The sequence below is a fragment of the Nomia melanderi genome, chromosome 14, assembly GCF_051020985.1.
Source record: "Nomia melanderi isolate GNS246 chromosome 14, iyNomMela1, whole genome shotgun sequence".
Lineage (NCBI taxonomy): Eukaryota > Metazoa > Arthropoda > Insecta > Hymenoptera > Halictidae > Nomia > Nomia melanderi.
Genome location: NC_135012.1, coordinates 3,287,018 through 3,302,248, shown reverse-complemented (window position 1 = coordinate 3,302,248; position 15,231 = coordinate 3,287,018). Strand labels below are relative to the sequence as shown.

At 45.5% G+C, this 15,231-nt stretch overlaps 1 protein-coding gene and 1 long non-coding RNA gene across 2 annotated transcripts in view; one reads left to right on the top strand and one right to left on the bottom strand.

Annotated features, from left to right (window-relative positions):
- The window catches only part of LOC143175297 (uncharacterized), a 29,126-nt gene extending 19,287 nt beyond the window's left edge, over positions 1-9,839 (bottom strand). The window contains exon 1 of the long non-coding RNA XR_013000090.1: positions 9,677-9,839. This is a non-coding gene — a long non-coding RNA (uncharacterized LOC143175297). The remainder of the gene's footprint in view (positions 1-9,676) is intronic.
- Positions 60-15,083, top strand: LOC116427061 (serine protease 27). The gene is made up of 10 exons (XM_031976961.2): positions 60-958; positions 9,696-10,186; positions 11,098-11,142; positions 12,061-12,312; positions 13,720-13,805; positions 13,939-14,024; positions 14,109-14,246; positions 14,340-14,476; positions 14,559-14,716; positions 14,925-15,083. Exons 2-10 carry the CDS (start codon positions 9,703-9,705, stop codon positions 15,081-15,083), a joined length of 1,545 nt encoding a protein of 514 aa, XP_031832821.1. The 5' UTR covers positions 60-958; positions 9,696-9,702.
- Positions 15,084-15,231: the final 148 nt, after the last annotated feature.

Genomic DNA, 15,231 nt, shown 5'->3' with positions numbered 1-15,231 from the left:
AGGACGACCGTATCCTTCCGATCGGTCGATTTTCCCGTTCGAAGAGGCAGAGAGAAGAGCCCGAGCTGAGGCCGGCGTGCTGGGTGCTGGTGGGGGTCACACGAGAGAGTTTTACCTACCGAAATGAAACTACTCGCCGGAGAAAGTGAGAGCCGAGGTAGCGGACGGTGGGCAACGACGAGCAGGCGACCAGGGCTCCTCGAGACGAGAGGATAGACATGGTGCGAGCCCTCGATCGCGTGGATCCTCCAAACCCTTCGACGAACTCTTCCGGTTGATCGATACCAGGGAAACAAAACCAACGCCGCAACTAAGAGGAAATCTACGAGGAAAATTCTAAATCTTCAAAGAAACTCCAATTGAAACTTCGAGTAAGTTTAGAGGACACTTTCAAGATCTGAAGAAACGTTGAGGATGGTCTGAAGAGATTCGGAAGCTTCGAAGAAACCTTCCGGAAAGTCTGAAGAAACTTGGAAGAAACTGTGGAAGAAAGTCTGAAGAGGTTCTGTAAAGATTCTGAAGGAAACTGGAGGAAACCCGAGCGGATTCGTTAGAATAGATCGTTGGGTGATTTCGATCTTTTAACTGGAGAAAGAAGTTTACTTGGAAAAGGAGGATGCCAGTGGCAGCATGATCGCGTAAAGAACGATGAAGAGAGTTCTCAGGTGACCGTGAAGTATTCGGACAATACGGGATTTAATCTGATCGCGATCGGTGGATCGCAGACGGCCGCGTGTGACGAGAGATTCGTGTTAGGGGACTCGACTCGAACTTCGTGCCCGTTGTTGTGTTATGGTGGTGAGGACTGTTCACGGTAGGCTTGGAAGAAAACGAGGAAGAAGAAGAGACGGCGACGAGGGCGGAAGGATCCACGCAAGAAGATCATCGAGAGTTTAAGAGAGCCGATCGGAGAGCGGAAAGGTTCATTCGGAAAGGATTGTTCTGGTCCGAGAGATCGGTAAGTCGATTTTTACGCTTCGACTTCTGGGAAGGAAAGGGGGAATTTCAAACGTCTCGGTTCCCCGTTCACTTTTCATCGAGATTGAATTTAATCTCGTTCATTTTGTTTGGCTAATTAATCCAGCTAACTGCGGGGAATGGGAATTCGTAATACAGATGGAGATTCTGCCCCGTACGATGAGAAATTAAATCCGCCTACAAAAACGTTCAATCGTAATGAGAAATGGTCTATTACTGGGTAATAAACTTCTTCGACGTACGATGCTTCTATGATGTTCAATATTTATTGTAATTTGATGAAGCGTGTAATTACTGATTTTATAACGGTTCATAAGACGGAATTTTCTACGATAATTGTTAATGCTCTGGCTGGATAATCACTGTCGAGTAAGTGAAACTGTTTAAACTGTAGATTGAATAACTCCGTAATTGTCGTGACATACGCGAGCATGACGGGGTCACGAATAATTAAACTTTATTAATTTTGTGACAACAATTTCATATATATATAAGCACATAGAAACAAGATTAATATTCGATTTGAAGTTCGCGAATGGCGTTATTCACCGAAGAATTTTAATCCCTTGCAATATTCTGTTGGACTCGTCAAGATTTCAAATAGAATTTAACAAACATAAGTATCATTCAATTTGTTGAATAAAAATGATGTATTATTCCTCTGTTATCAATGATTATACCTTAGAGCACACGATAAAGAAAAAGACTGGAATTTTCTCTTATTGTTAAGAAATTATTAATAACAAGGTGGTTAGGTCGATCGCGGTTTAAAAAGAAATCATAGAGCAAGCGGTTAATAAATCTCGAACGCAGGGGATTGCGACACAACGGCCAGACGACCGTCATCGGAAAAATCGAGTGAAAGTGAGAAGGTCTGGATCAGCTTTTGAAAGAAAGCCTATCCACTCTGCTCGGCTGTCTGTCATGCAAAAACACTCGTGCGGTGAGATGGACGAACCAAACTAGTGATTTTAATGCCAGGCCGGGCCAGCCGATCATTACAAGGAAATCAATGACCTTTTACCAGCGAACCGCTGGCCAAGCGATTCACGTTTCCATCGACGGGGAAATTAATGGATGGGAACATTGTTACCAATGCGATTCGAGGGAATCCGATTACTGTTTTAACGGCCGCTCGCCGGCGCGTAACAAAATCGTCGTATTTCTGCGATTAATGGGGGTAATCCGACCGATTGGATTCGCTGCTACGTGGAAATCGACGACTTAATGGCGCATTGTTGCGCGAGGATGGCCGGGAACAAGTGCCGGACGAACACGTTTCAAATTAAGGAAAGAGGGAAACCGTAAATACGCATTGACGTTCACACGCGATCGAACACTGTTGACTAACAACCATTAAACAGTTGGTTTTGTGAAAACCGGCAAGAATAATAGAAAGTAATCAAGATTACCAAGTCTAATAGTGTATAATATATACAGAGAACTTCGAAATAGATTAAATTCAATGTTGTTTATTGAATTACAGTCGATTCATACGTGAAAACTACATTCTTGCAAATATTAAAGAAACGCAGCTTAACAGATCGTTTCTTCGTTGTTCGAACAAGACCAAAAATGATTATCAAGAGATCTCAGAAATTGCTTGAATGCAAGACACGGATCGACATTCAAGGTAGCCACGTGCGAAGAAACCGTTTTCAGGGGCAACGAAGATCAACCCGAAAAAAAAGTGAGATTTCACGTAGCCGCGATGGCTCGTGGTCATCGAAATCTTTCGACTTTCCGGCCTCGTAGCCAGTGAAAGTACTTCCGTCCATTTCCAAAACGAGACGTCCGCCCCGGGAGGGGGACAAGCATTAAGGATGCACGCTTCGGTACCGTTCCACGGATTGCCTAAACACACCACTCCCCCTGTTTACGTAACACCGTCCGATACAAGTTCGAAGACGGCGGCCGCCATCTTGTCTTCCCGCTACGCCGGGCATCATCTTCGACGCTACATTCGAAGAACCGCGCTGGAATCTCACGAACGTCAACTGATCTTGATGAAACTTTGGTAGAAAGTAGTTCTCACAAGCATATTTGACACGTGTCTCTTCATTAGCCAATCTAACGCTCACAGATTGAAAATAGGTCTCCGCGTTTCGGGAAATAATGTTCTCCGAACCGACTGACTCCGCAAAATAACAAATAGACGAAACTGAGCACGTTTAAACTAAAATATATATATACTTCCTGAAAACACAATTAAAGTTTGACCATCAGAGGAGCTCGCAGGCCTTTTTTGTGATATTTTGAAAAGTATTAATTTAATATTTGTATTATTTTGAAAAGATTTAACCAGCAAAATCACGTGTTTTCTAATAAGGAATCCGCGATCGGTATGTGTTCCCTTGTTAGACTCGCTTCGAAGTCCAATTAAACGTTACTTTGTGGGTTACCGTCTGCTGCTCCGTTTAGCTTCCCGGCAAGAAGCTCCGCGCCGCTCATGAATATTCAATCCCGCTCGTACGGGCGCTCGCGAGAGCACGTTACCCGATCCGACACACTTTTTCTTTATTTTCATCTCGCCCGCTGCTGGGATTACGCTGTTTACGAGCGAATTAATTTCTCCGTGAAAGTAACAATGCGGATCGCGTTCCGCGCTCGAGCGCGACACTCGAGTCGCGTTCCTCCGGACGACGAAGAAAGAGGATCGCAGAACTGAAAGTCTCGATGAATCGACGGGGGATCGGATGAAACGAAGAAGAAACGTTCGAATCTCGAAGCACGAGAATAATGGAATGAAATATATATATATGTATGTATGTATATATATATGTGTGTATATATATATATATATATATATATATATATATATATATGTATGTATGTATGTATATATATGTATGTATATATATATATATATATGTATGTATATATATGTATATATATATGTATATATATATATTCGTTACACAATGGAAAGTGTTCGTCATGAAAGGGTATCGGTGAACTAGACCGCGAAGAAGCGTGGCTCTTTCAAGGCCACGAAGAAAGAGCAGAAGCTGTGACGTTCAGATTTCTTCGAACCGGTTTCCTTCGAGAGGCGTACGTTGCGTCGTGTAGCTACACTCGCGCGTGTCCCAGTGAAGCATCCAAGGGCGTATTTTCGCCGAAAGTCGCGTGAAAAACGAGAGTCCGCGGTTTCCGGCTGACGCGTCCGTCCCCGGACGCCCTCGTGGCTCTCCTGGAAGACGATTCTCGCCGGGACGCTTTCTTCCGCGAGAAAAGAGCAATTAAGCCTCGACGATGCTCATTAACGTTTATCGTCGTTATTATGAATATTGATATTCGTCCGACGAATATTCTTCCCTTGAAATTTAATGTTCCACGGTGACCGAGCTAACCTTCGTCGAAACCTGATGCATTTCTCTGTATATCTGAAGCAGTTTCTACGGAAATTTTGAGCAGCTATTCGGAATTTTAACGTGTTCGATTTATATTTGAAAACGAATCTTTAGAATAAGTAGAGTGCATTTATGGCTTATGAAAGTTTCCAAGGAACAGTAAAACTGAGGTTGTGGTGGACGCTGGCGGTGTCTGCTTTTGGTTTGCCGATACTACTCGTATAGGAAGAAAGTTCTGTATTATTTCAGTCTTTCTAAATTCTATGAAGAATTATAAATAATAATTATTATTTATAATAATAATAATTAATAATAATAATTAATAATTATTATTTATTAATAAAACTAAATTCTAAAAATTCTAAATAATGGAATAATTGTTTCATTAGTTCATGCCGAGTATGTTTTTTTGTGTTTCCAAAGGTTTGAAGATCGTTTCGCAAGACCGAGCTTACCGGTCGTTCCAAGATCCGAACGCTCGATCCCGATCGAGGAGCCGGCTCGTACGAAAACAAAATTTCACGCGCGCCTCTTATTTTGGCTTTTTCTCGGTTCGCTTTCGGCGAAAGTAAACGGCGCCCGTGCGCGTCGCAGAGAAAGTAATGGATCGTGCTCTTAATGTCGGTTCACACGGAATTCGGGATGCGGACACGGCCGTGTGGCGCCAATCGACCGGTCAGTGATCGAGGATGATCGTACGCACGCGAAGGTGTGAAAAAGAAAGGTATATATACACTGTCGGCTAAAAGTATCGGCCTGGTTCGATTATTATGCTATTTTATGGCGATGATATCACTGTCGAACGTGAAGGAATAATTGGTTATTATTGAAAATTTTCAATACTGGTCTTGCACGAGGAAGAACATATAATCGGTATCTTTATTTATATGATTACTGATGAATTTATAGTGTCCACCGTATAGAATTTCATTTACAACGCAAATGTCGACTGGAATCTAGTGAAGCAATAATTAAGGAGTCCCATTTAGATTGAGCCCGTATGCGAAGAATGTAATTATTTAATAATCAAACGGTGATGACACCTTATTACCATACGGTATGCATCATTCGTATGTAACCGCATAATCACGCGTACGTCCATAATTACCTACCCGTTACTCCAGTTTGTCGTTCCCAATTTGTAGAAAGCAGCTGTACGACGTTTCCTGCGATGCTCGCTATCATTTACAACGACTCAGCGCAAAAATTGTCGTGCCGGTCTTCGTGCAACATGCGATTAAGTTCATCTGAAATAAGTGAATGTCACTAGCTTACTCCAGATGGTCCATACAGCTATTTTATAAAACTTCCTTCTGATTCATTGTAATTATATAAATCTCGCGATGTGTCTATTCATTAGAAAATTGATTATTAAAAAATTGAAACCGGTCTGCCTCTTGGTTTTCGTTATTCATCTATGCATATTATTTCGTCGCGAGAAAAGTTGATACAAAAATATTTTCGTCCCGGTGTTTTGATCGACGGTGTACACGCGTGCAACGCACGTGGGCTTTCACGAACAGCTGTGAAACGAAGCTACAATTAAGTGCGGTGTTGTATCTCTGTGTACCGGGGAGAAGAAACTCCGTACTTTCGAGGATCGACAGCGTGCACGATAGACTCCGGCGGCTAGGAGTCGTAGAGGAAGGTGAAAGTTCGTACGACTCGTTCGAGATCCTCTTCTCCGCCGTTCGTTCCATAATTTTTTTCCGTTTTTCCCTCTGCTCGAATCACTTTTCCTTCGATCGGATCCGAGAAGGAACAATCGCCTCGACACACTTTAATCGGGACTTTTAATTGATATACCGATCGATAGATCCCAAAGAACTTTAATAAACGCATTAGCATATTCTCGAAGACATTCGATTCCCATCGGATCGACTTCGCACGAGAAAATCCAATTGAAATCACGGGAGCAAAAGTTGCGAAGAAATGCTAATTACAACATTATCTCACAGAAGAAAATGAAGATTATCGGTATCGAACGCAGGTAGAAAATGAAATAAATTGTCAGTGTGATTTTCACTTTTCTTGCCGCGACTCATTTTTCCCGTTTTTCATCTATCCCCTTCACTTCGCGTTCGTCTAACAGGACGGCGTGTTTTGTTCCGTCGTGTTCTGCAACTCCGCAGAAATTTGCCACATTTTCTATTTCATATTTTTCTGTTCACCCCGCCGCGAGCCGTGTACCTGCCAAGAACCGCAATTTGCACACAATGGAGTGCACCGGAATTTTTTCTCGATTTCCCATCGTGTCGATGGTATCGGATATCTATGGGAACACGGGGGGGAAAAGGAGGGGAAGAGACAGAGAGAAAGAGGAACGCGTGGCCGATCGTTCGTAACTTCCGGCGGGGCGGGTGGCGCAGCGTGAACGTGAACTTCACACTGTCGTGGATGCAAGAGGTGCACTTTCACTTCTCCTGGATCTACACGACAGAGCCAATGACCTACTAACACAACGAACCGTTCACTTGCCACGACGACGCTCGCCGCGGCAAGGACGTTCGATTCCTCGATCGTTATCACTCGTTTTCGATACCGTTCTCAAACTTTTTTCTCCTTTCGCTAGAACTTTAAACTGTGGACAATGGAACCTTTCGTAGTTTGCAGTTTGTATGCTCAATTTGAGCTGTGCTCCATCAATCTTCAGTTAACAGTGATTTGAAGTATGGATCGATTGAACGCTTGAAACTTCAAATTTGAAGTTTAAAATTTGAAATTTAACATTTGAGAATTGAAAGTAACCTAAATAAATTCCAAGGAATAAGAAGAAAGGTTCCATTTCCTAAAATTTCGAAGACACCGCCCATCCAGCGGCAATCAAGCAAATTCCCTAGGGTCAGTCACCTTCTCCGATGAACGAAAAATCAAGATAACCCATCCCCGTCGTAGAATCCCATCTCGCCTTGAAATTTCCCGTCCCCCGTCCCGCGTGCCACGGCGCGACGAACAATCGGACTTCTTTTTCCAGCCGGATTTTTAATCTATTACGAAACGAGCGTCGGGGCAAGGGCCGTTACGTGGTTAAATTGGCCTGAACGTGGTCGAACTAGCGATTAATGCGGCCGGCACGACGAAACGGTTGCCCAATCGTCGTCAACTTGGACACGAAACTCGCCCCGGCGTTTTTACTCCTCGGTATCGCCGATAATTGCCCGGCGAGGATGCTGCTGTTGCTGCTTCTGCCCGGCGCCATTACGGATCGCCGCGAGTATAATCGATGCGTGGACCGGGTTCCGGGTTCTCAAGAACTCTTTTTACTTTCACCCGTTACGGAGCGACGTGACGCAAACAACGTGTAAGTAGGAACGACGGTGGAAGAGGATGAGATCAGATGGATCGTTTCTTCGAGAAACGATTCACTTTCGAAAGAAAACTTTAAACGATCGTTTTATGGTGAAGCAAAGAGGCATATTATTCCCATAGAATGCTCCCCGCGTCATGCGATATTCTTTCGAGGAATGATTTACTTTGAATAGGAACTTTAAACGATCGATTCACGGCGAAGTAAAAAAGTTCCTCCCAAAGTATGTTCTTCGATTCGTGCGATGACTTTTTGAGAAATGAGTTCACTTTGACGAGGAACTTGAAGCGATGATTTTCTAGAAATTTTAGAGAATACTATTGTTTCGAATTTGGCGTATGTCTTTGTTACTTTCGAACGGTAGTGTACAATGGAAGTATTTGAGATAGTTGAGATGTCGTAACTAGTGTAAGATTTTATGATCTTCCCTATGATGACACCTAGACGATCAGCACCGGCTTGACGGGGTGGGGGTTGACGACCGGAGAGAAAGTGGGAAAACCAGTTCTCGTTGGAAAATATTCCGATCATTCTGACGGGATTCTTCTGATGACCGTGGAAAGGGGTTTAGGAGAGTCTGGTTCTGGTTAGTCGCGAGTAAGATCGTTGTTTTCTTCTCGGTTTTCTTCTCAGCGTTGAATACCGGACCGAATCGATGGAAATACTTTCTTTCAATCTAGTCACTCGGATTAACACTTTTTACCTGATTCCCTGAACGAAAGCAAGTTTATGTGGAAGCTTCATTCATTTCTCTTTCTCCTGGTTTTTCTCTATACCGTAGAAGAGAAATTGTACGTTGAAACGGCGACCGATCGATCATCGGAATCGACGAATTAATACCTATCTCTGCTCCGTAACGCGCGAAATCTTCGAAATCGTTCTCGCGAAAACCGTGACGAACGCCGACGAGTTGACGAAAGTGAAAGAGCAGTTCGATATCGTGCCGAACGATCCGGTCCACGGATCGTCGCGTGTTGCATCTCCAAAGGGGACAGAAAAATGAAGAAAAATGGGTTCGTGACGACGCGAATTTCGTTCGGCTGCGTGTTCCCTGGCTCGTTGCTGTCGATCACGCAACGTTCCCCGCGCGGTTTTTCAAAATTGCGTCTAACGACCCGAGGGATCGAGGCAGCGGTCAATTTTGCGCGACGCGATACCGAGGATCGCGGTGAAAATCCCGATAGATCGCGATCTAGATCAGACTCCTCGCTAGAAATCGTGGCCGAACAAGAGGAACAACGATTTAATTGTCTCGCGTGACGGGATATAATTGACCAGCGTTATTCTCCTCGTACAACGGGATCGTTCGATTTTCCAGCAACCCCTCGCTCGTTCCCCTCGATTCAGATCGTTCACCCCATCCGATCGCGGTATATTACTCGTATCTGCGAGCAGTATTTGTTTTATTCGTTCCAGCTCGCGATACGTGTTATCGAGCCAGTATCGGTTAACTAACAATTTGCTCGGGATAATTGCGAAAGCGTATCGGTGAAACTCGACGAGATAACCGATACTCGAGGTCGCGAGAAGAACGAAGGATCGGAAGGGAACGAAACTACCAACGTTTTAAAAACGTATCCTATTATACAAACTCGACCATCAATATTCTCGATAACGTGTCCTATAAATCAAAAATATTAAACCCATAACTGCATGAAACTCAACAGCATAGTCGCGACGAAGAATCTTCTCAGTGTCCACTTCGTTAAAAGAATTAAACCAAAAATCTGAATCGCTAAACTTAACCGTTTGCGGTCCGAAGTGCTCTTGGTTTCTCACTGTGAAGTTCACGTCGACGTTAGTTCATTCAATTACAGCTTAATACGACGCTCTATTTATTCAAGAATATTTGGGAGTCATTGGAATGTTACTTTTAAATGGTACAATTGTGATACTACAAATAAATATAGAAAAAATTATTAAAACATGTAGAGGTTGCAATAAAATAGAATGTCGAGTCTGACTCGACATAGGACTGCTAAGGGTTAAATGTAAAATAGAATAAAAGTATACATAAACAACAAATACTGTATCCACTCACCATTGTCATCCATTTCCAGCCAAACGATGGGTGCAGCGAGGTCCAGCCAATGGTTGCTATTGGGAATAGTCTTCGTAATCTCTTCGAGTCGTGCCACAAGTGAAACGGAGGTCACCGGTGTACTGCAGACTAGGCCAGAGACGATCTTCACGTCGGTGATCGAAACACGGAGCAGCAACGACGCGAATCGTACCGATTTATCGCCGGGTTCGCCGCGAAGACGTCGATACGTCCGATTCCCCACTGGTCCCGCCGGTTACCTGTTCGAGGGTGGCGGCCCTCCGACGGGGAGGAACATCGGCGTGCCACCCAGTTTGCGATACCCCTCCTGGAGGCAGCACAAATCGCTATGGAGGAGCCCGGTCTCGGATTACAACAGACCGGTGATGGGCCATCGAACGCCTCGGCTGATCTTCCGGGACAACGATTTCCCACCCCCCGTGGGCGGCAGCGCACCCTCTTTCTTCCAACAGTCGAATCATTTGCCGGACTTCGAGGACGACGTCAGAGGTAACGACAACCGGCAACGAGCGCTTCGGGTAAAACGAGGCTTGGATCATCCTTTAGGGGTGACTCTTTGGTACAGGGGAAGGGACGAGGGAAATCCTGCACTGGATTGCTTCTAGCTTCTCGCCCTTTCGGGTGATTTCATCTGAAATGAGGTTTCACGATAGAAATGAAGCTTGTGATCAGATTTCTTTGTTGCACGGAGGACTGAGGGAATTAAGTGCAGGATTCTTCGTGGGAATTTAGCGATTTCTGATTGAGTTTTATCGAGTACTGAGGGAGGATCTAGTAAAAGAGGAAAAAAGACATTGTAGTCTGAATAGTCGAAGAATCAATATTCTACATTTTTCTAATCTTGCGATTAGCATTGGAACTACCAGACGAGACAGAGTTAGCCATATTGTCTTCTTTGCAATTATTAACCCTTAGCACTACAGGTTGTTTTGTAATCTATCAGCAACTGCAACTAATTTTTATTGTATTCCTAGCGAAAATGAGAAATGCTATAATATATTCTTAGTAGAAAATTTGGATGTGCGAAAATCTAATAATTTTAGAGTAGTTTCTTTAAGATTCATTAAAATATTTAATATTATAACCGGTGCAATATTGGAGCCTACAGAGTTCAAAGGGTTAATAAGATAACAAACGTTTCTCGGAGAAATTATCAAAGAAATTGATTCAGCGCTAGAACTCAATACTAAATCAATTGTCTCAACAGATCCACTATTCGAGTTTCTATAAAGAAATCTGCAAGACTCGATTTAACTCGGTAGTTTTAGTGTTAAACGAGATACGAATGCGAGAGTAGATTCGAATGAAATTTGCTCGCTGTTTGAGCTGTCGCTGTTAGAGTAAGCGAAGTTGCTGGCTTCCTTTCGGCGGCAAAAGTAAGAGAAGGTTTCTTGTTTCAGATCATCGAAAGCAAACGCTCGACGATTACCCTAGGTTAGAGTCAGGTACGTTCCCCTTTCAAGCAAATCGTACGACCGGCGTTCCCGGGGAACGGCGGCGGCAACGGCGGCACCGATGGCTCGTGGTACCTGCCGAGCGGCCGCGCGCACCTGTTGAAAGCCCGTTTCGCCAGCGTGCCTCCGGTCTTTCGCTAATCGGGCCCGAGTGAAACCGATACTCGCAGCCGTGTTGCATCGCGCCTCTCTCGGATTTCGTGTTTCTCTCGCGGATAATCGTAAATTAAGCCGGCCACCCGGGCGCAATATCCTAGCGGGATGTCGAAACGATTGTGACAGCCGTTCCCGTTTCCGTCGGGCCGACGATTTCCGTCATCCGCGAGCGCGAGCACTCGGCCTGGCTCGCGCCGTTACGACAGACGGGCAAACCTTTCCTGTCGCCATTTACGATTTCGTTAAACCCCGTTATCGCGATTGTTCTGCGTGTACAGGGTGTCCCATTCGGAATCGACGCGCGGGAAATACCTTGTGCAGAATTGTTTCTCCTAATATTTCTACTTACAAAGGAATCACTCGCATCGTGTCTTACTATATGCTCGCGAAACGGTTGAATTTTCAAATTGGAACATTAATCAGCCTAACGATTCGTGAGACGCAAATGGAACACCCTGTATAACTCGTTCCACGGTTACCCCGTAAAAGCGTTCCATTTTGCCGGGAATTGCTCAACCATATCCTTTCCGTCCTCCGGCTTTGCTTAAGAGAAAATTAGAAATATCCGAAGCTAGGCTTGGAGTAATCAGGCGCCGATCGATCGGGTCGCTCGTCGATCGGTCTCTTCTTCGTTTGCGTCCTGGAACGAAAAAGGAAGAGGCGAGATGAGGGACGATTTGTTTAAAGAAATTACGGGGAGAACGGAGGGGGGAGAGAGGAGAGAGAGAGAACAGTTTAGCCTGTTTTGTGCAGAGCCGCGTCAGCAAAACAGACCGCTGTGGAAGGGTGACGATTCGTTGTGCGCTGACGGACGAAGCTGTGAATTTTTTCTAATGTGCTGGATGTCCGCTGGCCTATTGGACGGCAGTTGCGGCGGCATTATGTTCGCTTGTTGTCAGCGGCAAGAGCCGAAAGGTAGCTCTGATTATAACCTGATCGATGCGCCTAGAGATCAGTCTCAGCCGCTTCCGTTGGACACTTACACGGAGACCGCCAATGATGATCGTAAGTCCTTCCTACTGAAGCATGCCATCCGATTCTTGCACTAGCATGAGCACACGCTATCTTCTTCTTCTTTTTCTCTTCTATCGGGAACGGTCCCCTAAATGTCCCTCGCTTCCAAATATTTCTTAGTTGTTCTCGTTGCATCGTCTTCCCTGTAGTTCTCTCTACAGATTACATTTCGACTTCATTGCCCGTAGAGTCCTCCGTAGTTTCGGGATACGTGGTAGCCAAGGAACAAATGGTAAATAAAGAATATACTCCTGTCTCGATTAATTCTTCTAACGGATCACCTGCACCCTCCTCAGCATGAAAAACGAGACCCGATCCCGATTATTCGAAAAACTCGTCCACGCGTTCCCCCCCTGTAGCGTTGGTCTATGCCCGTTCGCACGTGTTTGTCTCTTCTCGCCTTGAAATTCGACACTCCGCGCTCTCCTCAGCATGCCGAAACCGTTCTCCACTTTCGAATCAGCCTCCCCGGTACTCGCACTTTCCTCAGCATGCCGTCGAACGTCGCCACTTTCTCTATTCGCACCTTTCAAAGCATGAAAGTACGCGCACCGTTCCCTATCCTCCCAGTTTCGCCTGTCGTCCTTCGTCCTTCTCCCGCGTACGCGGCTCGAGCGGACGATCCTTGTCTCCCTTTGTTCCCCCAGCTCCCGGGGACGAGATTCCCCGAATTCCATCAACTCCGTCTTGTCAGTCGTATCGATCTCGCATGCCGATCACGATATTCCGCTCCGCGCGTCTTCGCTGGTACCGGCGGGAGATTCACTTCCGGCCCCCCATTGTTCACGAGGAAAGTGTCTATCAGTTTCCCCGAAGACGGTCCCCCGGCGTTCGTTCAACGCGTAGATCGATCGCGATCGAACATTGTACATAAATACGACTGTCTAACGGCCCGTAACGAACTCTTCAACTTTTGCATTCGGATTCGCGACTCGTCCGAGTCTCGACTTCTTCTTCTCGACTCGAGAAGATCTTCTCGTTCCTGGTTTCACTGTGTCCACGTTCCACTGGATTACTCCAAGTCTAATTCGGTAATACTGATAAGCCGTCGGGCGATAAACAACCGGTCGTAACGCGTGCGCGATGTGTTCCCAGCTTTCTAGATATAACGCCGCTTTAATTGAAACGAATCTGAATACCGACCGGTCGTTTATTCCTCGAGAGTTTAACTGCTTGGTCTGCAGGTCCATTTACCGCAATCGGGAGAAACTCGTCCGACAATTTAGAGATCGATTGGATAATGTCGATGTTTAAATCAATGCGTTCGTTCTTCTCGAACGCGACGTTTCTGTGTAACTTGCTCGGTTTACTAACTCTCTTCAGGAAGTGCCCGCGAACGGGAATGCAAACGTTCGTTGTCCTAGACTTAACCGGGGATCTACATCATTGTAATTACAGGTTGCGGGATCCCCGCCTCGAAACAGACTGCCCAGAGGAGAATCGTCGGCGGTGACGATGCTGGTTTCGGCAGTTTCCCATGGCAGGTCAGACTCGCATCGATGAATCGAGATTGCGTTTCTTTTTCTTTTCAATTCTTTTCTTTCTTTTTTCTTTTCTTTCTCGTTGAAATACACAACGAAGAACGTATTCAACAGAGAAACCGTTCTACTTTCTCAGGCGTACATACGAATCGGGTCCAGTCGTTGCGGAGGCACGCTCGTCAATCGGTTCCATGTCGTCACTGCTGGCCACTGCGTTGCAAAGTGAGCAGACCGCTAGACAATATTCAGTTAATCCGAGGGTTCCGTTCATTGGAGTCTCGATAATTCGTTGATTTTCCTCGCCAGGGCGTCGGCTCGTCAAGTGCAAGTGACTCTAGGGGATTACGTGGTGAATTCCGCCAGTGAAACGCTGCCAGCTTACACTTTCGGTGTCAGGGAAATCCGTGTTCATCCTTACTTTAAGTTCACTCCTCAGGCTGACAGGTAAAATCATCGATACTCGATTATACAAACAACCTTGAATTATCCGACGGTATGAACCGAAGATATTCCCGGATTGTCGATGAATCATTTCAGATTCGACGTGGCTGTTCTACGTCTGGATCGGCCGGTTCATTATATGCCACATATAGCCCCGATTTGCCTGCCCGAGAAGAACGAGGACTTTTTGGGCCAATACGGTTGGGCAGCTGGATGGGGCGCTCTTCAAGCTGGTACGTAGACTGATTTACTTGAGGAAGGTAATCGTTTTATTCTACGCGGATTATTCTACGCTGATTTCGTCTAATTGCAAAGGGTCGAGGCTGCGACCGAAGACGCTACAAGCTGTCGACGTACCTGTGATAGACAACAGAGTCTGCGAGAGATGGCATCGGTCTAACGGCATCAACGTCGTCATCTACGATGAGATGATGTGTGCCGGGTATCGTGGAGGTGGCAAAGACTCCTGCCAGGTGAATCTTCAAGCTTTTATCCGTTGGGAATCGAACTTGTCGGTTACTAGGTCCAGGATTATTGGAATTCTAGCGGCTGCTAAAACAGTGGATGATCATTGACAATTGTTTCTTATCGTTTTATTTTCTAGTTATGCTCATTCTTTGAATTGATCTAGAACCTGTCGTTCAACGTTCTCGCTAATGATTTTCCGCGTGGGATTCGCAGGGCGACAGCGGCGGGCCATTGATGCTGGAGAAAACAGGTCGCTGGTACCTGATCGGCATAGTCTCGGCTGGTTACTCGTGCGCGCAGCCAGGACAGCCGGGAATCTATCATCGCGTGGCGAAGACCGTAGACTGGATCACTTACGTCATCAATTCGTAGCGGGGATCGATGTCCAGAGGGAAATGGATACTGTTCTCTGCACGCTAGGGGGAACTTTGCATGAAACAAAGTTCGTGACAGTTGTGACACTGGATATGAGTCTTTAACACGTTCACGAATGGCCAGTAGATCCTAAACGATCCGGGGG